Here is a 24,911-nt window from a genome sequence, read left to right as displayed (position 1 = left end):
TTAATGTATTTTGATACTGTAAAAAAAAAAAAAAAACATGATTATATCAAAACTCTCTCGATAAAAAATAAATTTAAAGAAAGATAAATTAAGCCTATTTTTTATAAAATCTATCTGTAAAAAATTAGGAATGCAATTATAGTTAATGTATTTTGATACTGTTAGTCCAATATTTGCCAAAGAATCGGCACAACTATTTCGTTCTCTGAAAATATGAGAAGCCATAAAATTCATACTATTAGTGACAATAACACAGTTGACCCACCGGTTCCGAACTTGCCAAGGCACTTTGAAAGGAGGAGAAAAGGCTCAAACCACAACCAAATAGTCAGCTTCTAACCAAATCTTACGCCAACCCTTCTCATGGTCGAACTCAATGGCTAACATAGCACATGTGAGTTCGGCAATGAAAGAATTAGTAACACCTAAAAAGCTAGTAAAAGCCCCCAAAAACCTACCGTCAAAATCTCTAGCAATACCCCTGCAACTGTTACGAGTAAACCAAATAGAATTAAGCAAGAATATGACGGCAACGTTAAAAACTAACTTACATCGGTTTAACCAATTCCGCTTGCAAACCCTCCAAATGTCATCCCATGACGAAATACTGAAGGAGATCTTTAAAGCTTTGCACAACCAGAACGAAAACTGCCTCTTATAGGCACAGTCAAAAAAGAGATGAGAAATTATATCTTCTTCCATAGCACAAAGATCGTATGGAATGTGGGAATGTAGAATTTTGTCCTTCACAGTAGCCGGAATCATACCCAAATCATTCGGGAAAGACCATTTCCCGTTGAAAATAAAAGAATTAACCATCAAATCTGTAGGATTCGAAAAGCTTCCACCCTCCACATTAAACGGTTCCCCACACCACGAATCATACCAGAACCGAATAGTGTTATCGTTTGCAAGCAGTCGTGAAGAATTATCAGAAATCACCGACATCTCACTTTTTATGCTCGACCAACAAGAGGAAAAAATATGATGCTTGATGAAGTTATTCTTCTTTAGGAACCTTCCTCTAACAAGAGTAGCCCAAGAGTCTGCCGAATTGAGAAAGTCCCACGCCAATTTTAGATTCGTTGTCACATTAAGATGAAACAGAGATTTAATACCAAGCCCTCCTTCAAAATAAGGTTTACAATTTTTTTCCACGTTATAGTGACCATCTTGCTCTTGGAAACCTCCCCGTTCCAAATGAAATTACGGACAACACGCTCAATATAACTCAACAGCGAAACTGGGCAATCATAGATGGATATAGAACGGATAAGCATACTTTGAATCGGAGATTTAACCAACTCCACTCTACCCGCGAAGGAAAGAAGAGAACTTTTCCACGACGCAAGCTTAAGAATAATTTTGTCCGCAATAGGCATAAGAATTTAGCCCGAGACTTTCTCTTAAAATAGGGACACCGAGATAAACTAAAGGAGAATTCGCAATATTGAAACCCGACAGAGCCGAGATAATATTCAACTGAGATTGTGACATAGCTCCACCAAAAATATTAGACTTAATGCAATAAACCGCCTGGCTAGACACTGCCTCATAAGCCTTAAAAGTAATAACCAGGTTCTTTGTATTAGTAACACTTCCTTTACAAAAAATCAGCACATCGTCGGCATAGAATAAATGAGAAGGAACCTTAATGAGATTAGGCCCCCTAATCAAAGAAAGAGCTCCAGCACTAACCATCTTACTGATTTGCCTTCCAAGAACGTCTTCCACAAGACAAAATAAAAAACGAAGATAACGGGTCACCTTGCCGGACTCCCCTAGTACAATTAAAGAAACCATGAAGAGCGTCGTATACCGATATAGAAAGCCAACCAAACTGCAAGATACATCATACATATAATCCATTGACATAACTTTTCATTGAACCCAAACTGATGGAGAACTTGAAGAAGAAAATTCCAATTTAACGTGTCAAAGGCCTTCGTAATATCCACCTTGAGCGCAACATTACCGCACCAAGTCTTGGAATCAAGAAGATTAAACGCCTCTTAAGCCAACGCAATACAATCTTTGATTTGTCTACCTTGAATAAAACCCCTTTGCTCTTGAGAAACTAACAACGGCATTATAGTCGCAAGTCTAACCGCAATAATTTTAGATACTATACACTTGAAGATAGATAACGCTATAGGCCGAAAAAGATCCAAAGAATTTGCATTATCAACATTCAGAATAAGCATTAACACATTAGCATTGAAACTGTGGGGGAAGCCACCCATTATAGAAGAATTGAATAATCGTAGTTGCGACGTCGTGATGAATAATCTCCCAATATGAATGATAGAAGGAAGCACCAAACCCGTCCGGACAAGGAGAGTTATCTTAATTGAGCGCAAACACCGCAACTTTTATCTCAACCAAAGAGGGAATAAAAGTGAGCATTTTGTTCATCTCGACATTTACCAACCAGTGGATGCTGTCAGCCACCAAATAGCAATCCTAAAAAAGGAAACGTTATGAGCAAAAAGATTCTTGAAATGATCCACCATATGCGAGGCAATCTAAACTGGATCCGTCAAAGTCTCTTCTCCCTTCCTAAGAATAGACATCGACTTAAACGCATTGCGAATTTTAGCCATACGGTGAAAGAATGATATGTTCCAATCATCCTCAAGATGCCATTTAATCTTAGATTTTTCTTTCCAAAACCATTCCTCCATATCCAATGCAAGAGATACCCGGTCCTGAGCATCCTTCTCCAACCTATTGAAATTACCATCAGCCCCTACCGGACAAGCTGAATCTGGTCCAGCTCTGTTTCAGCCATCAAAACATTATCTGTGACATTCTCGAAACTAGAATAATTCCAGACTTTAAGCTACTTCTTTAAAATCTTAAGCTTCCTGTCCAGAACCTCTAACAGACACCCCGAGACCTTATGATTCCAACAATCCGAAAGTAACTTCTTGCAACCATTGTGTAGAGACAAAGTCTTCAAAAACTGAAATTGTGAAACCACTTTAGAGGAAGATATGGATAACTCAAGAAGAAGAGGAAAGTGATCTAAACGCAACTTCGTAAGAGTACAAATAACATTACCTACACAGAGATCCAACCAAGCCTGGTTGACAATGACCCTATCTAACCTTCTCTCAATGAAACAAGGGGAAAACCTTTTATTGGACCGAGTAAATAAACTCCCTTAGTAGGGACATGAAACAGCTGGTTCACATCAATTCATAACTAAAAATTTCGCATAGGACCATTCACCAGAGCATGACTACCACTATGCTCATGGGCACCAATGATAGCATTAAAATCACCAAGAATCGACCAAAGGATCAAATGCAATTCCAAAACATTACTAAGGTCATCCCACAAAACTTTTCTATTAGGCATATTATTGGAAGTGCAAACCACATCAGAAGCCAAGACCTTACCATCCAAAACAAAGGAAAAAGCCACAAACTGATCCGAAGAGGCCAGCAACTATTCATGAATCCTAATCCTTCCTTGTCCATTGTACCAAAAATTATATTCCCAAAATCTCACCCAGAGTTAGAGCAGGATGTCTGCTCTGATACCAATTGAAATTCTGGTGTTTAGATCACAAATGTCCTAAGAGATGTCGGGACAATGATCTCTAAACAACACACAATGACAATGTATACAATAAAATAGTGCAGAAACTTAAATGAACACAAGAAATTGTTCACCCAATTTGGTGTATAAAAACACCTACTCAGGGGCTACCAAGTCAAGGATAAGTCCACTATAATAATATCAGTTTGAAGTTCTATGCAAACAACCTCTAGTTTACACGTAAACAACCTCCGGTTTACAACCTTCTTGCCTAATCACTACCCGTTATACACTTCTACCTAAGACTCACCTAGGTATGAGACCGTTCTCAATCCCCCTCAATCACAACTGTGATAATCAATTTCAAAACTTTAGAAGACACGCTTCCAAGACACACAATAACTCAATGCTTAAAAGCTTATGAGTGAATGACAAAACTTACAACTCAAAGACACGGTCCTACTCTTCTATCAAGATAATATTAGAGAGGCTTACAATTCACACGATTGCACAAACCCTAACACAAAATACACTTAAGTTACAGGAAACAATTAGGTTTGTTGCTTGCTATTTAAAACAATCTTCTGGACTGGATCGGGCCTTCAAATCGCAGTATGGCACTGCAAAATATTCTCCAAAATCTTCTCCATAAAGATAAGGCTCCAATTTTTAGTTTCCTAAATCTTCTCCATATTTAAAAGCTTATCATGTATCTTGAAAATAGAGACAATCTTTTGTCCCTGAATCAAGCGCCACATAGGATTGCATAATATTCCAAAACATTCTGCAACTGTAACTGAAACAGACTTGAAAAAACCAACTGTTCATAACAGTCACGTTGTCAGATGATTCTGCATAGGACATCTTGCTCGACATGTCTCACCGATTGAAGATATAACATCTTGTTTAACATGTTGCCATAAGTTAGTTTTTATCAAACATAATCCCAACCATAAAATAGAGAATTAACATTATAGCAGGAACAACAGAAGAATATATGGATTTGTGGCGTCACATTTGGAAATTAAATGTTCTAGAGAGAATACGAAGCTTTATTTGGATGTTGCACCATAAAGGAATCAAAACCAATCAATACCTTAGTCAATTCAACCTAAGGGATCCTTATTGTGGAGACTGCACTAGAGAAGAAGAAATTATTCTTCATGTTATGAGAGATTGTCGGCATGCGAAAACCGTGTGGCTTTAAATGTTGAGAATTTTTTACACATATATATTTTTCGAAGCTAATATTCCAAATTGGCTTCCTCTGAATGTGAAGATGAAACCTGGGAGAATTAATAATTGGTACACCCATTGAGCGACTACGTGCCATCAACTTTGGTACTGGCGTAATGAAAGGTATTTCGTTCCAGATTTTGTTACTTCGTATAACATGGTTGAGTATATAAAGGAGCCTGACAGGTGCTACAACCAAAGTATGATGTTGTAGAAAAGGCTATCAATAGAGAGCCAAACAACATGGATACAAAGTGGATAACGCCTAAAAGAGATTGGATTTACATCAATACTGATGGTGTAGTCTCAAAGAATAACGATGTTGGATATGAAGGTTTAGCTAGAAATAATGAAGGTGTTTAGTTGTGTGGTTTCTCCAAGAGTATTGGTAAATGTAGTATCCTAACCGCTGAACTTTGGGGTGCTCTTGAAGGTTTTAGACTTGCTCTTAATAAAGACTACAGTCAAATTGAAATCCAAGTGAATAATCTAGAAGTTGTTAATATAATCTAGGGGAAGATCAACAAGTTAATGGATATGAATTTAATTCACAACATCAAGGCTACCATGTCTTCCTTCCAAGAGGTCAACGTTGTGAAAATTCACAGAAAAGTCAATATGTGTGCTGAAACCTTGGCTAAACATAGCCTAAAGTTTTATGGAGAAAGGCGTCTGGAGTTTTTAGATTGTCTGAATTTTATGCTCAATATTTTATTTAGGGGCTCTAGTGGTATCAGTTGAGTTTTGTTTGTTGTTTTGGACTTAGCCCTCATTCCTTTCGTACAAAAAAACATAAGAATGTGAACCAAAAAATCAAATAAAAATATTTACAAATACCAAAACCTTATAAATATTAAAAGAAAAAAGGATATATTTTCAAGAATTAATTATGACAATTTTTTTATACTCCTCCCTGGCTTCTTGGCAACCCCTAGAGAAATTCCAGAAATGCCCCTATAATTTGGAGATGCATCTTCGGATACGTAAACAAAGATTATTTCGGAGATGCATTTACGAAACTAATTATTTTTGAAAAAAAAAGGTGTTTTCGGAGATGCATCTCTGAAATAACCCTTTTTTTACGTCTTCGGAGATGCATCTCCGAATTATGCTGCGTTTTTCTGTTATTTCAAAACAGCCACCCCTCTGATTTCATTCTACTCAAAACTTAAAAATTTCACCACCACATCCATTTCTCCAAACTTTCCACACAATCTAAAGTTGCTCTACAACATCAAAGGGTTAAAAGGATCACTCAAAGGCACACTAAAAGCTTCAAACAAATTGTAAGTTTCTAAACACTAAACTGAATTGAATTTAATCTTGTTAGGGGTGATAGAAATTAACAAAATGTAGTTAGTTGAAGTTATTAGCAACATGTAGTAGTGTTTGGTTGGTAAAAATTGGATTTTAAATGGTTTAGGGCAAGAAATTGGGATTTAAAAAATGGAGAATCGCAAGCGTTTTCGGAAGTGCATTTTCGAAATCACCTCTGACCAGTTTCGAAAATGCACTTTCGAATATAATCTGAATTGTTTTTTTATTTTCTTAATTGTTTCAACGTCTTACCTGGTGCAATTTTTTTTAGGAAAATGTCAGGAAACCAGGCACGACTTAGACAGGGTAGGGAAACCCAGACGGCATCGGCTCGACGCGAGCGGGATACACAACTAGCAGCGACACGGGGACGGGGTCGAGTACGAGTGCCCGTCTAAATGGATGAGGCGCCTGTAGGTTCCTCATATGGATCGAGGAGTCGGATGGCTCGGGCGTCTTTTTCCCGTGAGGTTGAGGTAAGTAAGGATGAGGAGGAGGTGGGAGTTGGGGAGGAAGAGATACCTGATGTTCACTCTGAGCACGACGAGGATGATGCGGAGGAAGAGGAGGGCTACTCGGGAGGGCCTGCAGACACATTTGTGTTGATTTACTACCATGACCATGTCGCTCAACGAGCTTGAGAAGGAGAGGTTGTTTTTTTATTGCACTTTATAATTTATCCGTTTTTTATTTATGTTTTTATTGCACTTTCTTCTAGCGGTTTAACTAATAATGTTTTTTGTTTTTCTTGTGACAGGAACGGGCGACCATAAAATCCCTGAACCATGCGCGAAAAATATGTGATTTGTTTAAACCACGGGCTCAGTGGTTTAATGACGTTGTAGTTGGGAGCGGGCTTGGTGGGTTATTCATGACCGAATATAGTTCCATTAGCCACGACATGCAGGGGGCTTTTATCGAACGGTGGCACAAGGAGACGTCTTCTTTCCACTTTTTTGTTGGGGAGTTGATGATCCCCTACACGATGTGGCCTGTCTGCTCCACCTGCCGATCAAAGAGAGGTTACTGGACCATTCTCGGATTCAAAGGGTTGAAGCCATAAAGTGGATGGTGGACTATCCGGGTATGGACCCAAACATGGCGGATTATGAGTGTAGAGCGACAAGTGGGACGCATATCCGGTTCTCCAGCTTGAAAGAGCTTTATGAGAACCACTTGGTGGCGACAACGGAGTCTGAGGAAGAGGGTGAAAGGCTTTTTGTTGAGTATCACCGTGGTTGCGCTCTGCGGTGTTGGTTCATGTTCTTGGTAGGCACTGCACTTTTTGTGGATAAAAGTGCAACCTACGTAGACATGACTTATCTCCAATACTTTATTGATCTGACTACAGTTCACGAATGGAACTGGGGGACCGCCATTCTGGTATACCTATACTAGAAGCTGAATGAAGCCTCCAACTGGATGACCAAACAGTTGACTGGATCTTGCACACTCCTTACGGTATATTTCTTTTTAATTATTTCACATTTAATTATGGTTCATATTTATTTTTAAAATATTATCGTATTTGTATTTCAGGGCTGAATCATCTCATACTTCCACCGCATCCACAACTTCGACATTGATCTTGTGTACGATGACACCATGCCCAGGGCCGCACGATACATCCTCCAAAGGGGGAGTAACAAGATGATCCCATATCGTGTGTACCTCGACCGCACTGTTCACGATGACATCCATTGGATGCCCTTCACTGATTACGGTAATAGCGTCCCATTCGAACGCATCACATTATATTTTGGTTGGTTGGCATGTGGGACTAACACCATGGTCAGGTATCTGCCGGAGCGGTGCATGAGACAATTTGGACGCATGTAGATGATACCAAGGTCTCCGTTTGAGGTTGCTCCTGACACCGTTACCCGAGTGGGTCTCACTGTTATATTTGACAATTGGGTGTATCATTTGGTGCTTGAGGAGTATCAGATGGTGGTCATCCAGAGCTAGCACTATTTAGATGGGTACGTGACATGGTTTTATCGGGTGTCACATCCTTTGATGACATCCGATGCTCCTGGAGATCCACCTAGGCCAACACATGAAGAGATCTTGGAGAACCAGCCGGTTGAGGATGACCATGCCACTGATCTCCTGCCGATATTCCAACGGATACAGATGCTTGGGCATGATGCATTAGACAGACGTATCATTGAGCAGGGCGGTCCAGAGGCAGCTGCCATTGTGGAGAGGATGGTTAATGACGCGGCCGATGCGGCGGCGTATAGGAGGCAGAGGAGGTTATAGGGTGTTCGCATTAGGCATACTCATTAGCAGTTGCCTATTTATGTTTTATTCATGACTTTTTTGTATTCATGTTGTAATATTTTGACACTGAGCACTTACCCGTACAACTATTTTCGTATTTATAATATTGGTATTTTATTCTATTTCACGTGTTATATTTTGTCGATTATGTTATATTTTGTAGATTAATGTAAAATATGGGATTGATCATTGTTTAGAAAAGAAAAAAAAAACTCAGAGCATATTTCAGAGACGCATATCCGAAACTGATCTATATGTTATTTCAAATATGCATATCCGAAAAAACTCAAAAAAGAGTGTTTTTGGATATACATTTCCGAAATTTCCGGATATTTTGGAGTTTTTAACAAGAATCTTCATCCCATGGGGGACGATAAAAAAATTGTCTTAATTATTTGCTTAAACATTTATTTCCTTTCCTTGAGATTCCTTTTGGTTCCAAACGATGGAAAATATTAGGGGTGGCAAGCGGGCATGCCCGCCTTGTTTAGGCTTGTCCCGCAAAAGCCCGCGAAAAAATGGGGCGGGGCGTGGCGGGGCGGGCTTTTTTAAGAGTGCGGGTCTAAAATCTTGCCCCGCCCCGCAAAAGAGTGAAGGCTGGGCGTGGAAAGCCCGCGAGCATTCGGCTTTTTAGACCTAAAAATAGTAAAATTCTATGAAAAAACAAATGCCCGCAAAAGCCCACAAAAAAATGGGGCGGGCACATTAAAGAGAGCGGGCTTAAAACCTTACCCCGCCCCGCAAAAAATGCGGGTAAAACGAGCTTTTTCCGCAGGTCGGACCCGTTTTACCACCCCTAGAAAATATACACCAATGGTAATTTCAAATAAATAAATACCAACTGTTATGTGATTTCTCTTCCTATTTTATCACCTTCCTCTCTTATTCTACGAAACCAAACACACATTACTAGATTGACTAGAAGTACACAGTATTCATGTACAAGCCACATAGGATAGGAGTACTTTTTTTGGTTTTTTAGATCTACTTTTATTTACGTGGTGACTACCTACAAAATGAATTTCCATTCCAGGCGCTATATAACTTGTATTTCAGTATCTGATTTTTTATTAATTATTATGAATTTTCACAATTTATTTAATGTCTATTTAAGACAGAAAATGAATAGACAAATTAGTATTACTTCGTCGAATAAACTTCATCATTAAGAAAATATTTAAAAATCATATTTAATAATAAAACTCAAAAACCATCCTTTGAGATCATACTTTATAGTAACTTGTAGTATTTCATTATCTACTCCCTCGGTATGTGATCTTTTTGTTGATTATTATGAATTTTCACTATTTATTTAATGTTTCTTTAAGACAGAAAATGAATAGACAAATTAGTATTACTTCGACGAATAAACTTCATCATTAAAAAAATATTAAAAAAAGTCATATTTAATAATAAAACTCAAAAATCATCCTTTGAGATCATATTTTTATATTAGTAAGTTTTATCGGAAAAATATAAAAATAAATTTAGCTGATGGATGGTTATATGAGAGATTAGAGAAAAAATAAATTAAATGAAATAAATTTAATAATTTTATAAAGAAAAATAAAATAAAAAAGTAAATGTGATAGAACAATGTTAGTTGAAATAGATAAATATAAAATTTTTGTTTTATAGTCCAATCCTTCCTAATGATATTCTTTTATATTTTTATTAGTATATATTAATAAAAAATTGTTTTTAATATTTATAAATCAACAAATTTATATATAAAAATGATTTGTACACTTATAATTAATTATACAAAATTATTAAGTTACTACTTATACTATATTTTGTTAGAAAGTGAGTAAGCAATAAAGAACTAATAATAATGGTCTCAAATATAAAGAATTTTTAAAATAATTTTATATTTAATAACTCTATTTTAAACTTCCTTATACATTAGTCAATTCAATTTTATATTTTACAATTTCAAGTAAATGTTAAATATGGGAGAAATGAAATAAATTTTGAGACCAGTGAAATCAAAAAGACATAAAAGTAATCAGGATGTCCATCCAGTTCGATTTTCTCAATTCATGTGTTTTAGGCTTCTTCATCTTCGTATCTGGATTCATTCGTTAATGAGTTGAGTTTTGGACTTATTATAATCCAATGAATTTCAGCAGTTATAAACATATATATCTCTTACATCTTTGTTATCAGAACCTTCTTAACTTTTGAGAATCCTAATACTAATCTTAGAGTGGACAAGAATAAATTCTTAAGAGAGTGTTATTACAATATGGAAAATCTATGGAGATATCTAAGGGGAATTGAGAACACTTTTAAATACACTGGGTTTGTGTGATTCATATATGGAGAGTTGGAGAAATTGAAAAACATTTAGGTAAAAATAAGATTTGTTTTTAGGAACTTGAACGATTATTTTCTTGTAACTCATCTTTAATATTTTGTAATAACTTTTGGAAGAATAGTGAATTTGAGAGTTGCTCTCTCTCAGTAGATCGTTTGATCGAACTGAATAAATAAATTATTGTATTTATTAATAATTTACTACAGTCATGACTTTATTAACTGTCTGATTTCGATCTAACACTTTTAAATAATGTATATTTAATATTTATTATATAATTTAAAAATACTGAAATCATATTTAGATCATTGAATCTAAATCATGATCCGCCGAAGAAAAGAAAAATCTCCTTATACCCATTTTTTTTTGTTTTCTCTCGTATCTATTTCACTACCAAACCAAACAAAAGAAAAAACTCATTTCTCTAATAACTCTCTCTCACCACTTTCTCCCTCTCCTAACTCTCTCAAAACAAACAATTCCCAAACGACTATAAAACCGAACCCGAAAAGAAAATCCAATACAGTTAATAAGTTCCAACAACAGCGGGAAACCGAACCATTTCTTCATCTTTTCAAATTTCAAATTCCTCAAACCTTTCATTTCACTTTCTTTCCTCTCTCAAACCCTCTGAAAAATTCCCAAAACTTTTGCGATTTTTTCTACACAAACACAGAAGAAAAAGATGGATTTCTTTGCAATGAAGAGGAAGAAGCTTCAAAGCCTCTGCAAGAAGCACGGTATTCCTGCTAATCTTAAGAATAAAGATATGGCTGAGAAACTTTCTTTGATCTACAAGGTTAGGGTTTCTCATCACTCTCATTTTCTAATGTTTAGTATTTTTTCTCTATTTGTTGCTATGAAACATGGACACATAGAACACCAACACTGATACATTCGACACCGATAATAATTTGAAAACAATAATAAATTAAGCATAATCACAAGTGTCGGTGTAAGTGTCTCACAGGGCACGGACACGCTTTTTTTCCGAGATGTCGGTTGTTTTGAGTTTTTATGGCTGAAATAAGAATTGTTAAGGGTAATTATAATTCTAGGGCTTGGAAAAACTTTTAACGTGATTATTAGGAACATAAACTTTTTGTGATCTGTTATAGTTTTGCACAGCACAGTTTTATTTTATTTTTCTGTTTTATTTATTTTTGATTTCTGGAACAAGATTGTTAGTGGTAAATAAATTTTTGGTTTTTGCAAAATCATGTTTTTCCCCTTACAACATTAAGTAGATTAAATTAGAAAAAACGAAAAAAAAGAATCAATTTTTTAAACATAAAAATTACTATTAAAAGTTTTTTCTTTCATATGTTAGGTTAAAAAAAGAGAATTTGAACAAAGGTCTAAGTTTGTTTAATAAGAGAAGTGTTTTGTTTGAGTAGCTTGTCTTTAAAATCATTTTTGATTGATATATTTTTTTTTAATACAAGAAGTTTTTTTTGTTGTTGTGATAGTATGTAACAAAGGAACCTTAGTCCATCTGATAATATATGAAACATAATAATTACTAGTTTTGTTGTCTAAATTTTTAGTTGTTTTTTTTTTATAGATTTTTTTCAGTGTGTCTTGGAGCCTAAAATAGTCTTTACTCTTGAGTTATTTCTTTATTGAGTTATTGGTTTGGCTTACTTATGCAAACAGGAAGAAAAAAATGAGAATCCCGGGTCACGCCGGTTACAATCTGATGCTGACAAATCGAATGTGGAAATTATAGTATTGGACTCTGACAGTGATTCTGATGTTCAAATGGAAGGTTTAGTTATATCAAATTCTATATTAGTTTTGTATTTGATTTTTGTTTTTATAAGTATTTGTTTATTTATAGTTTTTCTAACTTTATAATTCTAGATACTGTTGCTGAGAAGGATATTAATGTGAAAACTAATGTAATTGCTGAACACTTACTTGATGAGGAACAAGATCAAGTTCTAACCAGTTCTCCAATAAGTGAAGGCAAATCTGATTTTAATGCTCCTCACACTGACGATTCAGGTATAGGGAACGTTTTGGATTTTAAAGTGTTGTGTTTAATTTTATTGGAACATTTTTTTAAAAATCTCAAATTTATGTATTTTAGGCATCGCCGCTGGAAATGCCGATGCCTGTGAAGTGAAGTCACCTGCACCAAGTGATCTTAATACTTGTCACATTGTCGATTCAGGTATAGTTCTTTTTTTTTTTTTTAAATTTAATAATAGTTTGTGATTGTTGATATGTGCCTTGATGCATCAACAGTTGCAACGCATACTGATGAGGTTAAGTCCAGTGACCTTAATGATCTCGTGTCATGCCCCTTACGATTCGATGAAGACAAATCGAATTTGAAAATTACAGAATTGAACTTTGACGAAGATACTGATGCTCAAATGGAAGCTTCAGGTATATCAAGTTCTATATTAGTTTTGTCTTTGGTTTTTGTTTTTATCAGAATATTAGTTTATAGTTTATTTATAATTTTTTAAACTCTATATATCTAGATACTGTTGCCGAGAAGGATTCTAATGAGAAGACAGATGTGAGAGCAGGGCATTTACTTGATAAGGAACCAGATCTAAACACTTCTCCACTTGGTGAAGTCAAGTCCCGCGATCTTAACGATCAATACAATGTTGATTCGGGTACAGAGAAGTTTTTTGAAATTTTATTTAGTCTGTAATTTGTAATCTATATGACTATTTATAAAGGAATTACCAATTTTTGGTGGATAATTTTTTATTTTTAATTTTTTCCATGATTGTTCTCATAAACCTTTTGATGTACTAATCTTTCTTCTAATCTAGTATATAAGTGGGATTTCTTAATCCTCTAATTTGTTATTTTCTTTAAAATTACTTCCACACATCAATTTACTTTTATCTTTTACACTTTGTTAGTTTTGATATCTCAAACCTTTATATTTTAGGTACTGCTGCTGAAAATGCAGATGCCTATGAAGTGAAGATTGCAACACCTGGTGATCATAATGTTCATGACATGATTGATTCAGGTAAATGGAGGATTTTTGAAAGTTATTGATAGTTTGTGATTTGATGTGTATAACTTACAATCTCCAACTATTTATGAAGGCTATAGAAAATTATTGGTGTCATAATTGTAAAGAAAATTGAAAAATGTTGACAGACAAGCACTATCACGTGTGTCTTTCTGCTAGTATATAAGTATGATTTTTTTGAATATTTCTTCCACCTGACATAAACAAGTGATATAGTTGTTTTTTATTGGAATTAATGTATAGTTTCTGAAACACTTATATTTTAGGCACTGCTGCTGGGCATATAGATGCCTGTGAAGTGAGGTCAGCTGAAAGAAGTGACAAGGTTGGATCTTTTTATGTGGAAGAAGACATTCAAATGAGTGCCAATATTTTAGATGGGTTTGGCAACTATATGATGTTGAGAGATTTTCAGACATCGAGTGAAAGTACTGATGTTCATGAAGATACTGATGTCCATCAAGGATCAGTTGATCAAGTTCCCAAATTAGGAGATTATCATTGTGTAATATCCCAAGCTGCTACAACCTGCCTTGATGCATCACCGTGTGCAAAAAGTACTGATGATAACACCAATGTGAATGTTGAGAATACTCTAGATGAGGTTCATTCGTCTAGTTTTGGAGATTCAGATGGGACTCCAGTTCAGTTTCTAAAAACTAATCCATTAAGCGAAGTCGACACTAGTGATCTTGATGCTGATAAAATGGTTGTTACAGGTAAATTGTTTTCTTTAGCCAAATAACATATAGTCATAGTGTACATGTTAGAAATATTTCTTAACCATTCAACATTTTTTAATACAAATGAGTTATAATCTCTAACCTTGATATTTTAGGCACAGCTACTAAAAATGCATGTACAAGTGGGGCAAAGTTTGAATTGTCGCAAAAGATGTGTATAAATCCAGCTTCAAAGGAAATAGTCGGTTCATCTACCAAGTTGCAAATTAATTCAGTGTCCCCAAGAGATGTTATATTTTGTAATATGGAAGAAAGCGTGCAGATTGGTGTTAATAGGGAGAACATTGATCCCAATGAAGATGTTATGCATGCAGAACCTAATGCGATGGTCATGAGCCATAATGAGGATCTTATGTTGGAGGATGAAGTTGCGAATGTGGATGATAAATTTGATCTTCTTGAAAGTGTTCCTGGATCTGTTAATCCAGGTATCACAAATAACACTCAATTGAACTCTGACATTGGTATCGATGTTCAAATGGAAGCTTCAGGTATATCAAGTTCTATATCAGTTTATATTTGATTTTTTTTTTTTTTTTATAAGAATATTAGTTTTATTTATAATTTTTCAAACTTTATATTTCTAGATACTGTTGCTGAGAAGGAATTTTGGGAGAAGACCAATGTGAGGGCTGGTCATTTACTTGATAAGGAACCAGATCAGTTTCCAACCACTTCTCCACATATTAAAGGCAAGTCCAGTGATCTTAATGTTCCTGGATCTGTTAACCCAGGTGACAGAAATAGCACTCAAGGATCAAACATAAAAACTGGTTTGATGAACACCTATGTGACTGGTGGAGATCTTCTAGATGAGGTTCTTTCATCTAGTTTTGCAGAATCAGCTGGGTCACCAGTTCAGTTTCTGCCTACTGATCTGTTAAGGGAAGCAGAGACTAGTGATCTCAATGTTCACAAAATGTTTGAAACAGGTAAATTAATTTTTCCACCCAAATAGTTGATGATTAGCCATGTATAGACATATATTAGCAAGATTTCTTAACCTTGTAACCATTTATAGGATGGAGTGATATGGATGATAATAATGGTGCAAATTCAGACGAGGAAGTGAAAGCAGATGAGCTTGTTCCAGCTGTGCTGCAATCTAGTGAAATGGAGTCATGTGAGTTTGGCCTTCAAGAACTTTTTGCTCAAGGTAGTTTGAATTTTGAGTAGAGAACGCACTTCAGTTTCTGTTCAAGTGTTTATGTATTCATGAAATGAGTTAAATCATAGTCATGGTCACAATTTCATTGCCCTGATTATTTTCTGAAACAATGTTGACATTTTAAAAATTTCTAAAACTGTTAGATCTGTTTTCCAAAATTTTGAAAGATAGGTTGGCACACTTCCAACAACAAAGGTTTTTTTAAAACCTATTGGTGACAATATTGACATAGGTTGGCATTGGAACTCCTATAAAGAGTTTGAATCAAGAGATTAGCAAGATGATATTAATGTGGTGGAACTTAGAAGTGAAGATGAGACAGACGGGGATGTGATTTAGTCATTTTGTTTACGTTTAGAATTTGGTTTAGTCATTTTGAGTACATTTATAATTTGATTTTGGTGGGAACTTATGTTGATGGTGTTGTTGGAACTTCTGTTTCTAAGGCATTATGCATGTTGTTGGAACTTATTTTAAGTATTTGCCTTGGTCTTAAAAGCTCACAGTAGCGGTCATCCCGCTATCCGAAATTAACAACGTAGTTTTTAACTCATGAGGAAAATATTGGACCGATATTATTTTTATGTTTGTTAATTGAAGTTAAAATGATACGAATGTCAACTTTCTCTTACATTGCAGTTAAATACATGATTGTGGTTGCAGATCTTTCTGTAATTAAATATTTTACACATGATATTTTCTTTATATAATTAAATATTTTACAGATGATCTTTTCTATATAATTAATTGATAAATTGATGTTCATGTAAACCTTTATTTGTAGACACTGCTTCTGGAGATGAAGATTCTAATCAAAAGAAGTTGGACTCAGCAGAAGATGAAAATCAAGCTTATCATGCGAGCCAGAAAAGGAAAAGGAGTGATGGTGATGATATCAATGGTGCAAATTCAAATAAGGAAGTGAAAGCAAATGAGCTTGTTCTAGCTGAGCCTCAATATAGTGAAATGGAGTCATCTGATTTTGGCCTTCAACAACTCTTTGCTCAAGGTAGTTTAAATTTTGAGTAAGGAATTCATTTCAATTCCTGTTCAAGTGCTTATGTATTCATGAATTGTTTAAAATCATTGTTGTGGTCGCAATTTCGTTGCCCTGTTTATTTTTGGAAACAATGCGTTTTCAGAAACAAAGAAAACAATATTGATATTTTTAAAATTTCTAAAGTTGTTAGATATATTTTCAAAATTTTTGAAGAAAATATATATATTTTTTCTAAAATTGTGAAGACAGATTACGTTTAAAAACATCTGTGATGCAAATCAGATTGCAGTTGCAGATCTTTTTTTTGATAAAATTTTGTACACATTATTATTTTTCTATATAAGAATTAATTGATGTATGTAAACCTTTATTTGTAGATACTGCTTCTTCTGGAGATGAAGATGCTATTCAAAAGAAGTTGGAGTCACCATCAAAGGCTACAGCAATTTCAAGTGGCGAGAAAAGCATTCTATTTACTCCAAAGTTCAATGAATCATCCATGATGCATAAAGAGATGGAGATTTCCATGATTGAAGAGGAAAACCATCGGGAGGATTGCATTTCAGCGCAGCGAGAAATAAGCAAGTTTTTTGACACCTCCAATGTTCATGATGATATTGGTCTAGATGGACCTAAAGATGAAAATCAAGCTTATTCGATGAGCCGGAAAAGGAAAATGAGTGATGTCGATAATATTAGTGGTGCAAATTCTGATGAGGAGCTGAAAACAGATGAGCTTTTTCCAGCTGCGGTGCAATCTAGTGAAATGGAGTCATGTGGTTTCGGCCTTCAACAACTTTTTGCTAAAGGTAGGAGTTTAAATTTCAAGTGTTTATGGTATTCAACAAATTGCAATTGCACTGCCCTGTATTTTTTCTCTGAAACAAGTGACTCTGTCTTTCTATGTAACCAATGGATTGATTTTTGTTTTTGTAAACCTTGATTTCTAGACACTGCTTCTTCTGGAGATGAAGATGCTATTCAAAAGAAGTTGGAGTCACCATCAAAGGCTACAGCAATTTCAAGTGGCGAGAAAAGCATTCTATTTACTCCAAAGTTCAATGAATCATCCATGATGCATAAAGAGATGGAGATTTCCATGATTGAAGAGGAAAACCATCGGGAGGATTGCATTTCAGCGCAGCGAGAAATAAGCAAGTTTTTTGACACCTCCAATGTTCATGATGATATTGGTCTAGATGGACCTAAAGATGAAAATCAAGCTTATTCGACGAGCCGGAAAAGGAAAATGAGTGATGTCGATAATATTAGTGGTGCAAATTCAGATGAGGAGCTGAAAACAGATGAGCTTTTTCCAGCTGCGGTGCAATCTAGTGAAATGGAGTCATGTGGTTTCGGCCTTCAACAACTTTTTGCTAAAGGTAGGAGTTTAAATTTCAAGTGTTTATGGTATTCAACAAATTGCAATTGCACTGCCCTGTATTTTTTCTCTGAAACAAGTGACTCTGTCTTTCTATGTAACCAATGGATTGATTTTTGTTTTTGTAAACCTTGATTTCTAGACACTGCTTCTTCTGGAGATGAAGATGCTATTCAAAAGAAGTTGGAGTCACCATCAAAGGCTACAGCAATTTCAAGTGGCGAGAAAAGCATTCTATTTACTCCAAAGTTCAATGAATCATCCATGATGCATAAAGAGATGGAGATTTCCATGATTGAAGAGGAAAACCATCGGGAGGATTGCATTTCAGCGCAGCGAGAAATAAGCAAGTTTTTTGACACCTCCAATGTTCATGATGATATTGGTCTAGATGGACCTAAAGATGAAAATCAAGCTTATTCGACGAGCCGGAAAAGGAAAATGAGTGATGTCGATAATATTAGTGGTGCAAATTCAGATGAGGAGCTGAAAACAGATGAGCTTTTTCCAGCTGCGGTGCAATCTAGTGAAATGGAGTCATGTGGTTTCGGCCTTCAACAACTTTTTGCTAAAGGTAGGAGTTTAAATTTCAAGTGTTTATGGTATTCAACAAATTGCAATTGCACTGCCCTGTATTTTTTCTCTGAAACAAGTGACTCTGTCTTTCTATGTAACCAATGGATTGATTTTTGTTTTTGTAAACCTTGATTTCTAGACACTGCTTCTTCTGGAGATGAAGATGCTATTCAAAAGAAGTTGGAGTCACCATCAAAGGCTACAGCAATTTCAAGTGGCGAGAAAAGCATTCTATTTACTCCAAAGTTCAATGAATCATCCATGATGCATAAAGAGATGGAGATTTCCATGATTGAAGAGGAAAACCATCGGGAGGATTGCATTTCAGCGCAGCGAGAAATAAGCAAGTTTTTTGACACCTCCAATGTTCATGATGATATTGGTCTAGATGGACCTAAAGATGAAAATCAAGCTTATTCGACGAGCCGGAAAAGGAAAATGAGTGATGTCGATAATATTAGTGGTGCAAATTCAGATGAGGAGCTGAAAACAGATGAGCTTTTTCCAGCTGCGGTGCAATCTAGTGAAATGGAGTCATGTGGTTTCGGCCTTCAACAACTTTTTGCTAAAGGTAGGAGTTTAAATTTCAAGTGTTTATGGTATTCAACAAATTGCAATTGCACTGCCCTGTATTTTTTCTCTGAAACAAGTGACTCTGTCTTTCTATGTAACCAATGGATTGATTTTTGTTTTTGTAAACCTTGATTTCTAGACACTGCTTCTTCTGGAGATGAAGATGCTATTCAAAAGAAGTTGGAGTCACCATCAAAGGCTACAGCAATTTCAAGTGGCGAGAAAAGCATTCTATTTACTCCAAAGTTCAATGAATCATCCATGATGCATAAAGAGATGGAGATTTCCATGATTGAAGAGGAAAACCATCGGGAGGATTGCATTTCAGCGCAGCGAGAAATAAACAAGTTTTTTGACACCTCCAATGTTCATGATGATATTGGTCTAGATGGACCTAAAGATGAAAATCAAGCTTATTCGACGAGCCGGAAAAGGAAAATGAGTGATGTCGATAATATTAGTTGTGCAAATTCAGATGAGGAGCTGAAAACAGATGAGCTTTTTCCAGCTGCGGTGCAATCTAGTGAAATGGAGTCATGTGGTTTCGGCCTTCAACAACTTTTTGCCAAAGGTAGGAGTTTAAATTTCAAGTGTTTATGGTATTCAACAAATTGCAATTGCACTGCCCTGTATTTTTTCTCTGAAATAAGTGACTCTGTCTTTCTACGTAACCAATGAATTGATTTTTTTTTGTAAACCTTGATTTCCAGACACTGCTTCTGAAGATGAAGATACTTATCAAAAGAAATTGGACTCATCATCAGCAGGTACACCAATTGCAGCAAGTGGAGAGAAAAGCATCATTTTTACTCCCAGGCTCCATGAGTCATCAATGATGCATAAAAAGATGAGGATTGAAATGAATTTGTCTCAAAAACCTGCAGCAAGAGATAGTGTTGGTACTTTTGCTATGAAAGAGAACATTAAAACTGACAAGGAAGACATTAGCTCGACTGTCTCAAGGAATAAGTTTGCTAAGAGGCTACCTCTTCAAGATCTTCATCAAAATTGAACTTAACAGTCTATGTAGTGTTTGTTAGTTACTGTTTGCAACTTAGTGAATGATCATGATACTATTTATTTGATGATCATGATTCTAATTATTTGATGTTCATGCTTTGTAAGTATGGAAGACATTATGATGACTGTTGGTGTTTAGTGTAAGTTCTTTTTAATGCTTATTGCTTAATGCCTTTTATCGTGCGTGGAAGAAATTTGTTCAGTTGTTTGGATTAAGTTCTTGCTTCTACTTGTTCAGTTGTGCATGGTACATGGATATGGTTGATACTTGTACAATGTGAGTACCCCTGGTTGATAATTCTATGACTTGCCTGAATGCATACGCGAGATAAAAAGTGAAGAATATTATCTAAAGTTAAAAACTTTTAACAAATTAATAATTATAATTGATTTACATTATAAATATGTTTGATATTAAAAATGTTTATCATTAAAACATTTGAAAATAAAACTATTAACAAATGTAATTATAATATACCTCTAATTTTTTACTTGTATGAATAAAAACTAGGGTTAATACCTATTTTGCCTACTGTCATATGCAGTTTGTTTGAAAACTCCCCTGCAAAAAAAAATAGTTGCAATTATTGCCTTAACAAATTTTAAAAGTTTCAATTTGGACCTTTAGCCCGCCACATCATCAAAAATGCTGATTCAATAGTTTTTTTTTTGAATTTTTAATGAGTTATTATACCACCTCATTTAATCAACAGAGATAATGACCTTATTACCCTTACCTCTTACACTATTAAAACACATATTTTTGTGACATTTCTAGTTTCATTTCAAACCCTACTTTTAGGGTTCTTAAATCTATTCGTTTTCAACCTTGTCAACATGCGTTCGAAAAACTACTTTGAAGGGAATACGACTTCGCCTTGGATCATTTCCAAGCTCCATTCGGGTTTAATCCCACTCTGCTGATAAAAAAGGTACGTTTATTCTCTAAAAGTTTCTACTTATACAAGTACAAGAATGTGGTCCCAACTGAATATCTTTCTAAAAAGGTGTACGGGTTATTGTTTGTTTTCTGCAGACATGGGTGTGTTTAGTTTAGTGTTTCACCATGGGGAAAATTTTGTGCAAGACGGTCATATGTATTATAGAGGAGATAGTGAGACTATTGTTAAAGGTCAGGATGAAGATAAATGGAGCTTTTTTGAAGCTGTAAGTCTGGTTAAAGATTGGGACTATGAAGGTTTTAGGCTATGGAGAAAGATTCTACAAATGGATGAAGGCTTTACAAATGTTGTTGATGATGCAAGAGATGTAGAAATTGCTAAGCATTGCATGTCTTGTAAGATTGATGGTCATTTTTGGGTAGAGCATGGTGTAAAAGGCACGACGACCAATGTGCTATTACCTAATGTCGATGACTTCGGCACCTTTAGTGAAGATGATAGCAGTGATGATGATGTTGATGCAGGACAATGTTTCAATGACAGTGAAGAGGAAAGAGTAATTGAAGTAGAAGATGAACAATTTGAACATGTGGAGATAGTTTTTCCAGCTAGTGGGAATAGGGTGGACATTAATGGGAAATCAATGAGATTCAAGCGTTGTGCATCCAAGGATCCCAAAAAGATGAAATCAAGGAACATGATAAAGAAGGTTAATGTTTTGGTTTCCAAGAGTGTCTTAGGATCTTGTTCAAAGAGGAACACAAGCAAATGTGAAGATGTGGATTATGCTAGTGAGGAACTTGAAAGTTCAAATGCTGATGAAAGTGACATGGATGACAAACCTTCCAAGCCAAAGTATGAGAAGTTCAGATCAGAGCTGCTTAACAAAGACTTTCAATTCAAATTAGGTATGGAGTTCATATCTCTTACTGAATTTAAAGATGCTATTAGGGAGTGGTCAGTCTTAAATGGTAGAGAGATAAGTCTACAATGTTGTTGATACATTTATATGATTCTTATATTTGTTACTTAATAATGTAAAGAAAGACTCCCAGGACCAAAGTCTCTAAAAAAATCTGATGGAAATGGACATCAAGAAACTACTACAAATGTGATGGAGGTGGGAGTGTTGCTGATGGACATCAATAAACTACTACAAATGTTGATGGAGGTGGGAGTGTGGTTGATGGACATGTGGAAGAAGACCCATAGTTGGATGCATTGCTAAATAATACGATGACTCTTTATGAAGAACAACAATCACAAGTTGACAACCCCACACAACTAGCAGCTAAGCAACCTCCTGCATCACATGAAACACAACCTGCTGCAATGAATGAAACACCCCATGCTGCTACTAATGTAAAAAAATCTTCTACTAAGAAAAAGGTCATGACTGGGAAGTCATCAAGAAAGAGGGTCAGTGAAAGATTGAAAGAAGAGAAAAATGCAAAAAGACATGGTGGGCATGGATCAACACTTGATGCACCTTTGACCATTGATGATGAAGATGGTGGTAGTACATCAAAGAAGAAGTGGAAGGGCATTGCTAGGCGCATGACTCAGTAGTTATCAACATTTTGAAAAATTTCTGTGTTATTGTCATTTTATTAAGCACATAATGTGCATTTTTGTAACTTTGACTTATTCCATGTGATGCACGTAATGTGCACATAGTTTGCTTAAAACACATAATCTTTCTTCTGTGAGACTATTTTATCTTTGTATTTCTTCAAGAAAACTTCTTTCTGATTGTGTAGAGATAACGTTTATCAGAATTATGCTTTAGCGGTTGGTGCTTTAAGAAGTTTCTTCATTAGAACTTCTTTAGACTTCAGCATGACTGTCTTTCAGCATTTTTATGTAGTCCAAGTTCTGATGGTACTTGTTTTGCTTGAACTTCAGCATATGTTTAGAACTTCTTCTGAAACAAGAGATATATAATTAGAGTATCATATTTACTTATACAAAATTTGTTTAATTGTTATAATCAAAACACTACGATAAGATTAGAACCAAACTATATTCTAACAATATTTGAATTTCAAAGTATTTTGTTTGAATCAGAAGGACGCGTGGAACTCTAGGGATTTGAAACGCATGCAAACAAGAAACGTGGTGTCTCATTAGAGTAAGACCGTTAGGGTTGAATTAGTATAAATAAGGATCATAGTGGTAGGATCCAAGGGGTAAGAGAAAGAGTTTCGCTGAGAATGTACTTGTAACACCATTGTATTTTCAATACTTAGAATTTGTTTTATAAACACAAGTATTTAAATACTTTTACGTTTCCAGTTCGAGTCGTTTACATTTACGGTCAATTTACTTTCAAATTCCTTTCTGCAATTTCTTTTGTTGCGTTACACTTTATATTGTCTTTTACATCAAACCTTAGATTAAAATATTGCTTGTAGAAGAAGAACTCAGAGATATGAATTCAATCATCATGATAGACACTCTTCAATATATATCCTAGGATCAATCTAGTCGGTCATGCAAGTAACCAAAATATATTTAATAACTTGGAAGACTAGCAGTTGTTTACCAGAAATCAAAAAACAGTTTTTCAGAAAATTTACCAAAGTGTCTAGGTTTGGCAGTACACCCTGGGGTATGCACCAAACTAAATGGCGCATTGGTACAAAAGTTTGGTGAATGAGCCAAACCAAATGGCGCAAATGTGTGAGTGAGCCATTGTTAGCTGAAGATTTCGTTTTATATTGTTTGTCCTTCGAAGGAGTTGAGAATCGAAGGAAAGATGGTTACTGATGGCCATCCCTTAAAAAGTGAAAGAATGGCTACTGATGGTCATGCCTCGAAGATACAGACTTCTAAGTTCGTTGAAGATAGTGAACACTGAAAGACTAATGAAAGCATATGTCTTCGGGACTTAGACAAAATTTATAAAGTATATATTTAAGTGTTACTACTTAGCGTGTTTTCATAGTGTTTTTACACTGCCACGCGTCGAAGACGGACTCAGGCGGGAAGATTTGAAATTCGAAGGCAGTATCGTAACTGTCCAAATACAGATGGCTTCGCTGGAAGTTCTGATGAGAAACGTGGCAGCAGATTAGTGTAGGACCGTTAAGGTCGAAACTAGTATAAATAGGGGTCTTTATGTTAGGATTCCGTGTGTTCATTTTGTACAAATCACTCACATATTTACTCAAGTATCAAGTGTTACGAGAAAGAGTTCGCTGAGAAAATGTACGTATGACACCACCATTTTAATACATGTGTATTGTATTTCATTTTCGAATACATTTCTGAATTACTGCATTCCATTTATTTCTTGTCATTTACATTCCTGTATCTTTATTTTACTTTCGAATTTACTTTCATGATCATTTACTTTTAAAGTCCTTAACGTTTCTGCAGTTTAAGATTCTTTATGTTTTAACAATTTTTAAGTTTCATATGTTATGTTATTTATTTTTCTTGTTGAAGTTATAATTACATATAACGAAGCAATTACCAAGATTCTTGAATCGAACAATACTCATCGAAGAGGACAAATTACGAATATGATTCAAATGAACATTGATAACAATCTTCTTGACTATGTGTCCTAGGATCAATCTAGTCGATCCTGCAAGTAACCAAATCATATTTATTATAGTTTGGAAGACTAGCGGTTGTTTACCGGAAATCACCGTAAACAAATTGGCACGCCCAGTGGGACAGTGTCACGCGGATTGTTTTAATCAATTGTTTTGTTTTTGTCTAGACAATATCAAGACCTTGTATGAACCTTAGGAACGGTAAATTAAAAGACAGTGCACAACCGATTCCCAAACGAAGGTACAACAGGAAAATGGTCGTTACGGCCAGTG

General features: G+C 35.3%; 1 protein-coding gene across 1 annotated transcript; it reads left to right on the top strand.

Moving 5' to 3' along the window:
• Positions 1-11,284: 11,284 nt before the first annotated feature.
• On the top strand, positions 11,285-20,351 carry LOC131653056 (uncharacterized). Its single transcript, XM_058923094.1, has 18 exons — positions 11,285-11,504; positions 12,362-12,473; positions 12,569-12,712; positions 12,798-12,881; positions 12,956-13,099; positions 13,198-13,338; positions 13,623-13,706; positions 13,979-14,431; positions 14,551-14,946; positions 15,043-15,387; positions 15,477-15,611; positions 16,408-16,632; positions 17,001-17,432; positions 17,574-18,005; positions 18,147-18,578; positions 18,720-19,151; positions 19,293-19,724; positions 19,864-20,351. Exons 1-18 carry the CDS (start codon positions 11,391-11,393, stop codon positions 20,163-20,165), a joined length of 4,839 nt encoding a protein of 1,612 aa, XP_058779077.1. The 5' UTR covers positions 11,285-11,390; the 3' UTR covers positions 20,166-20,351.
• Positions 20,352-24,911: the final 4,560 nt, after the last annotated feature.

This window comes from Vicia villosa, linkage group LG2 (genome assembly GCF_029867415.1).
Source record: "Vicia villosa cultivar HV-30 ecotype Madison, WI linkage group LG2, Vvil1.0, whole genome shotgun sequence".
NCBI lineage: Eukaryota > Viridiplantae > Streptophyta > Magnoliopsida > Fabales > Fabaceae > Vicia > Vicia villosa.
This window is presented reverse-complemented; position numbering and strand designations above follow the sequence as displayed.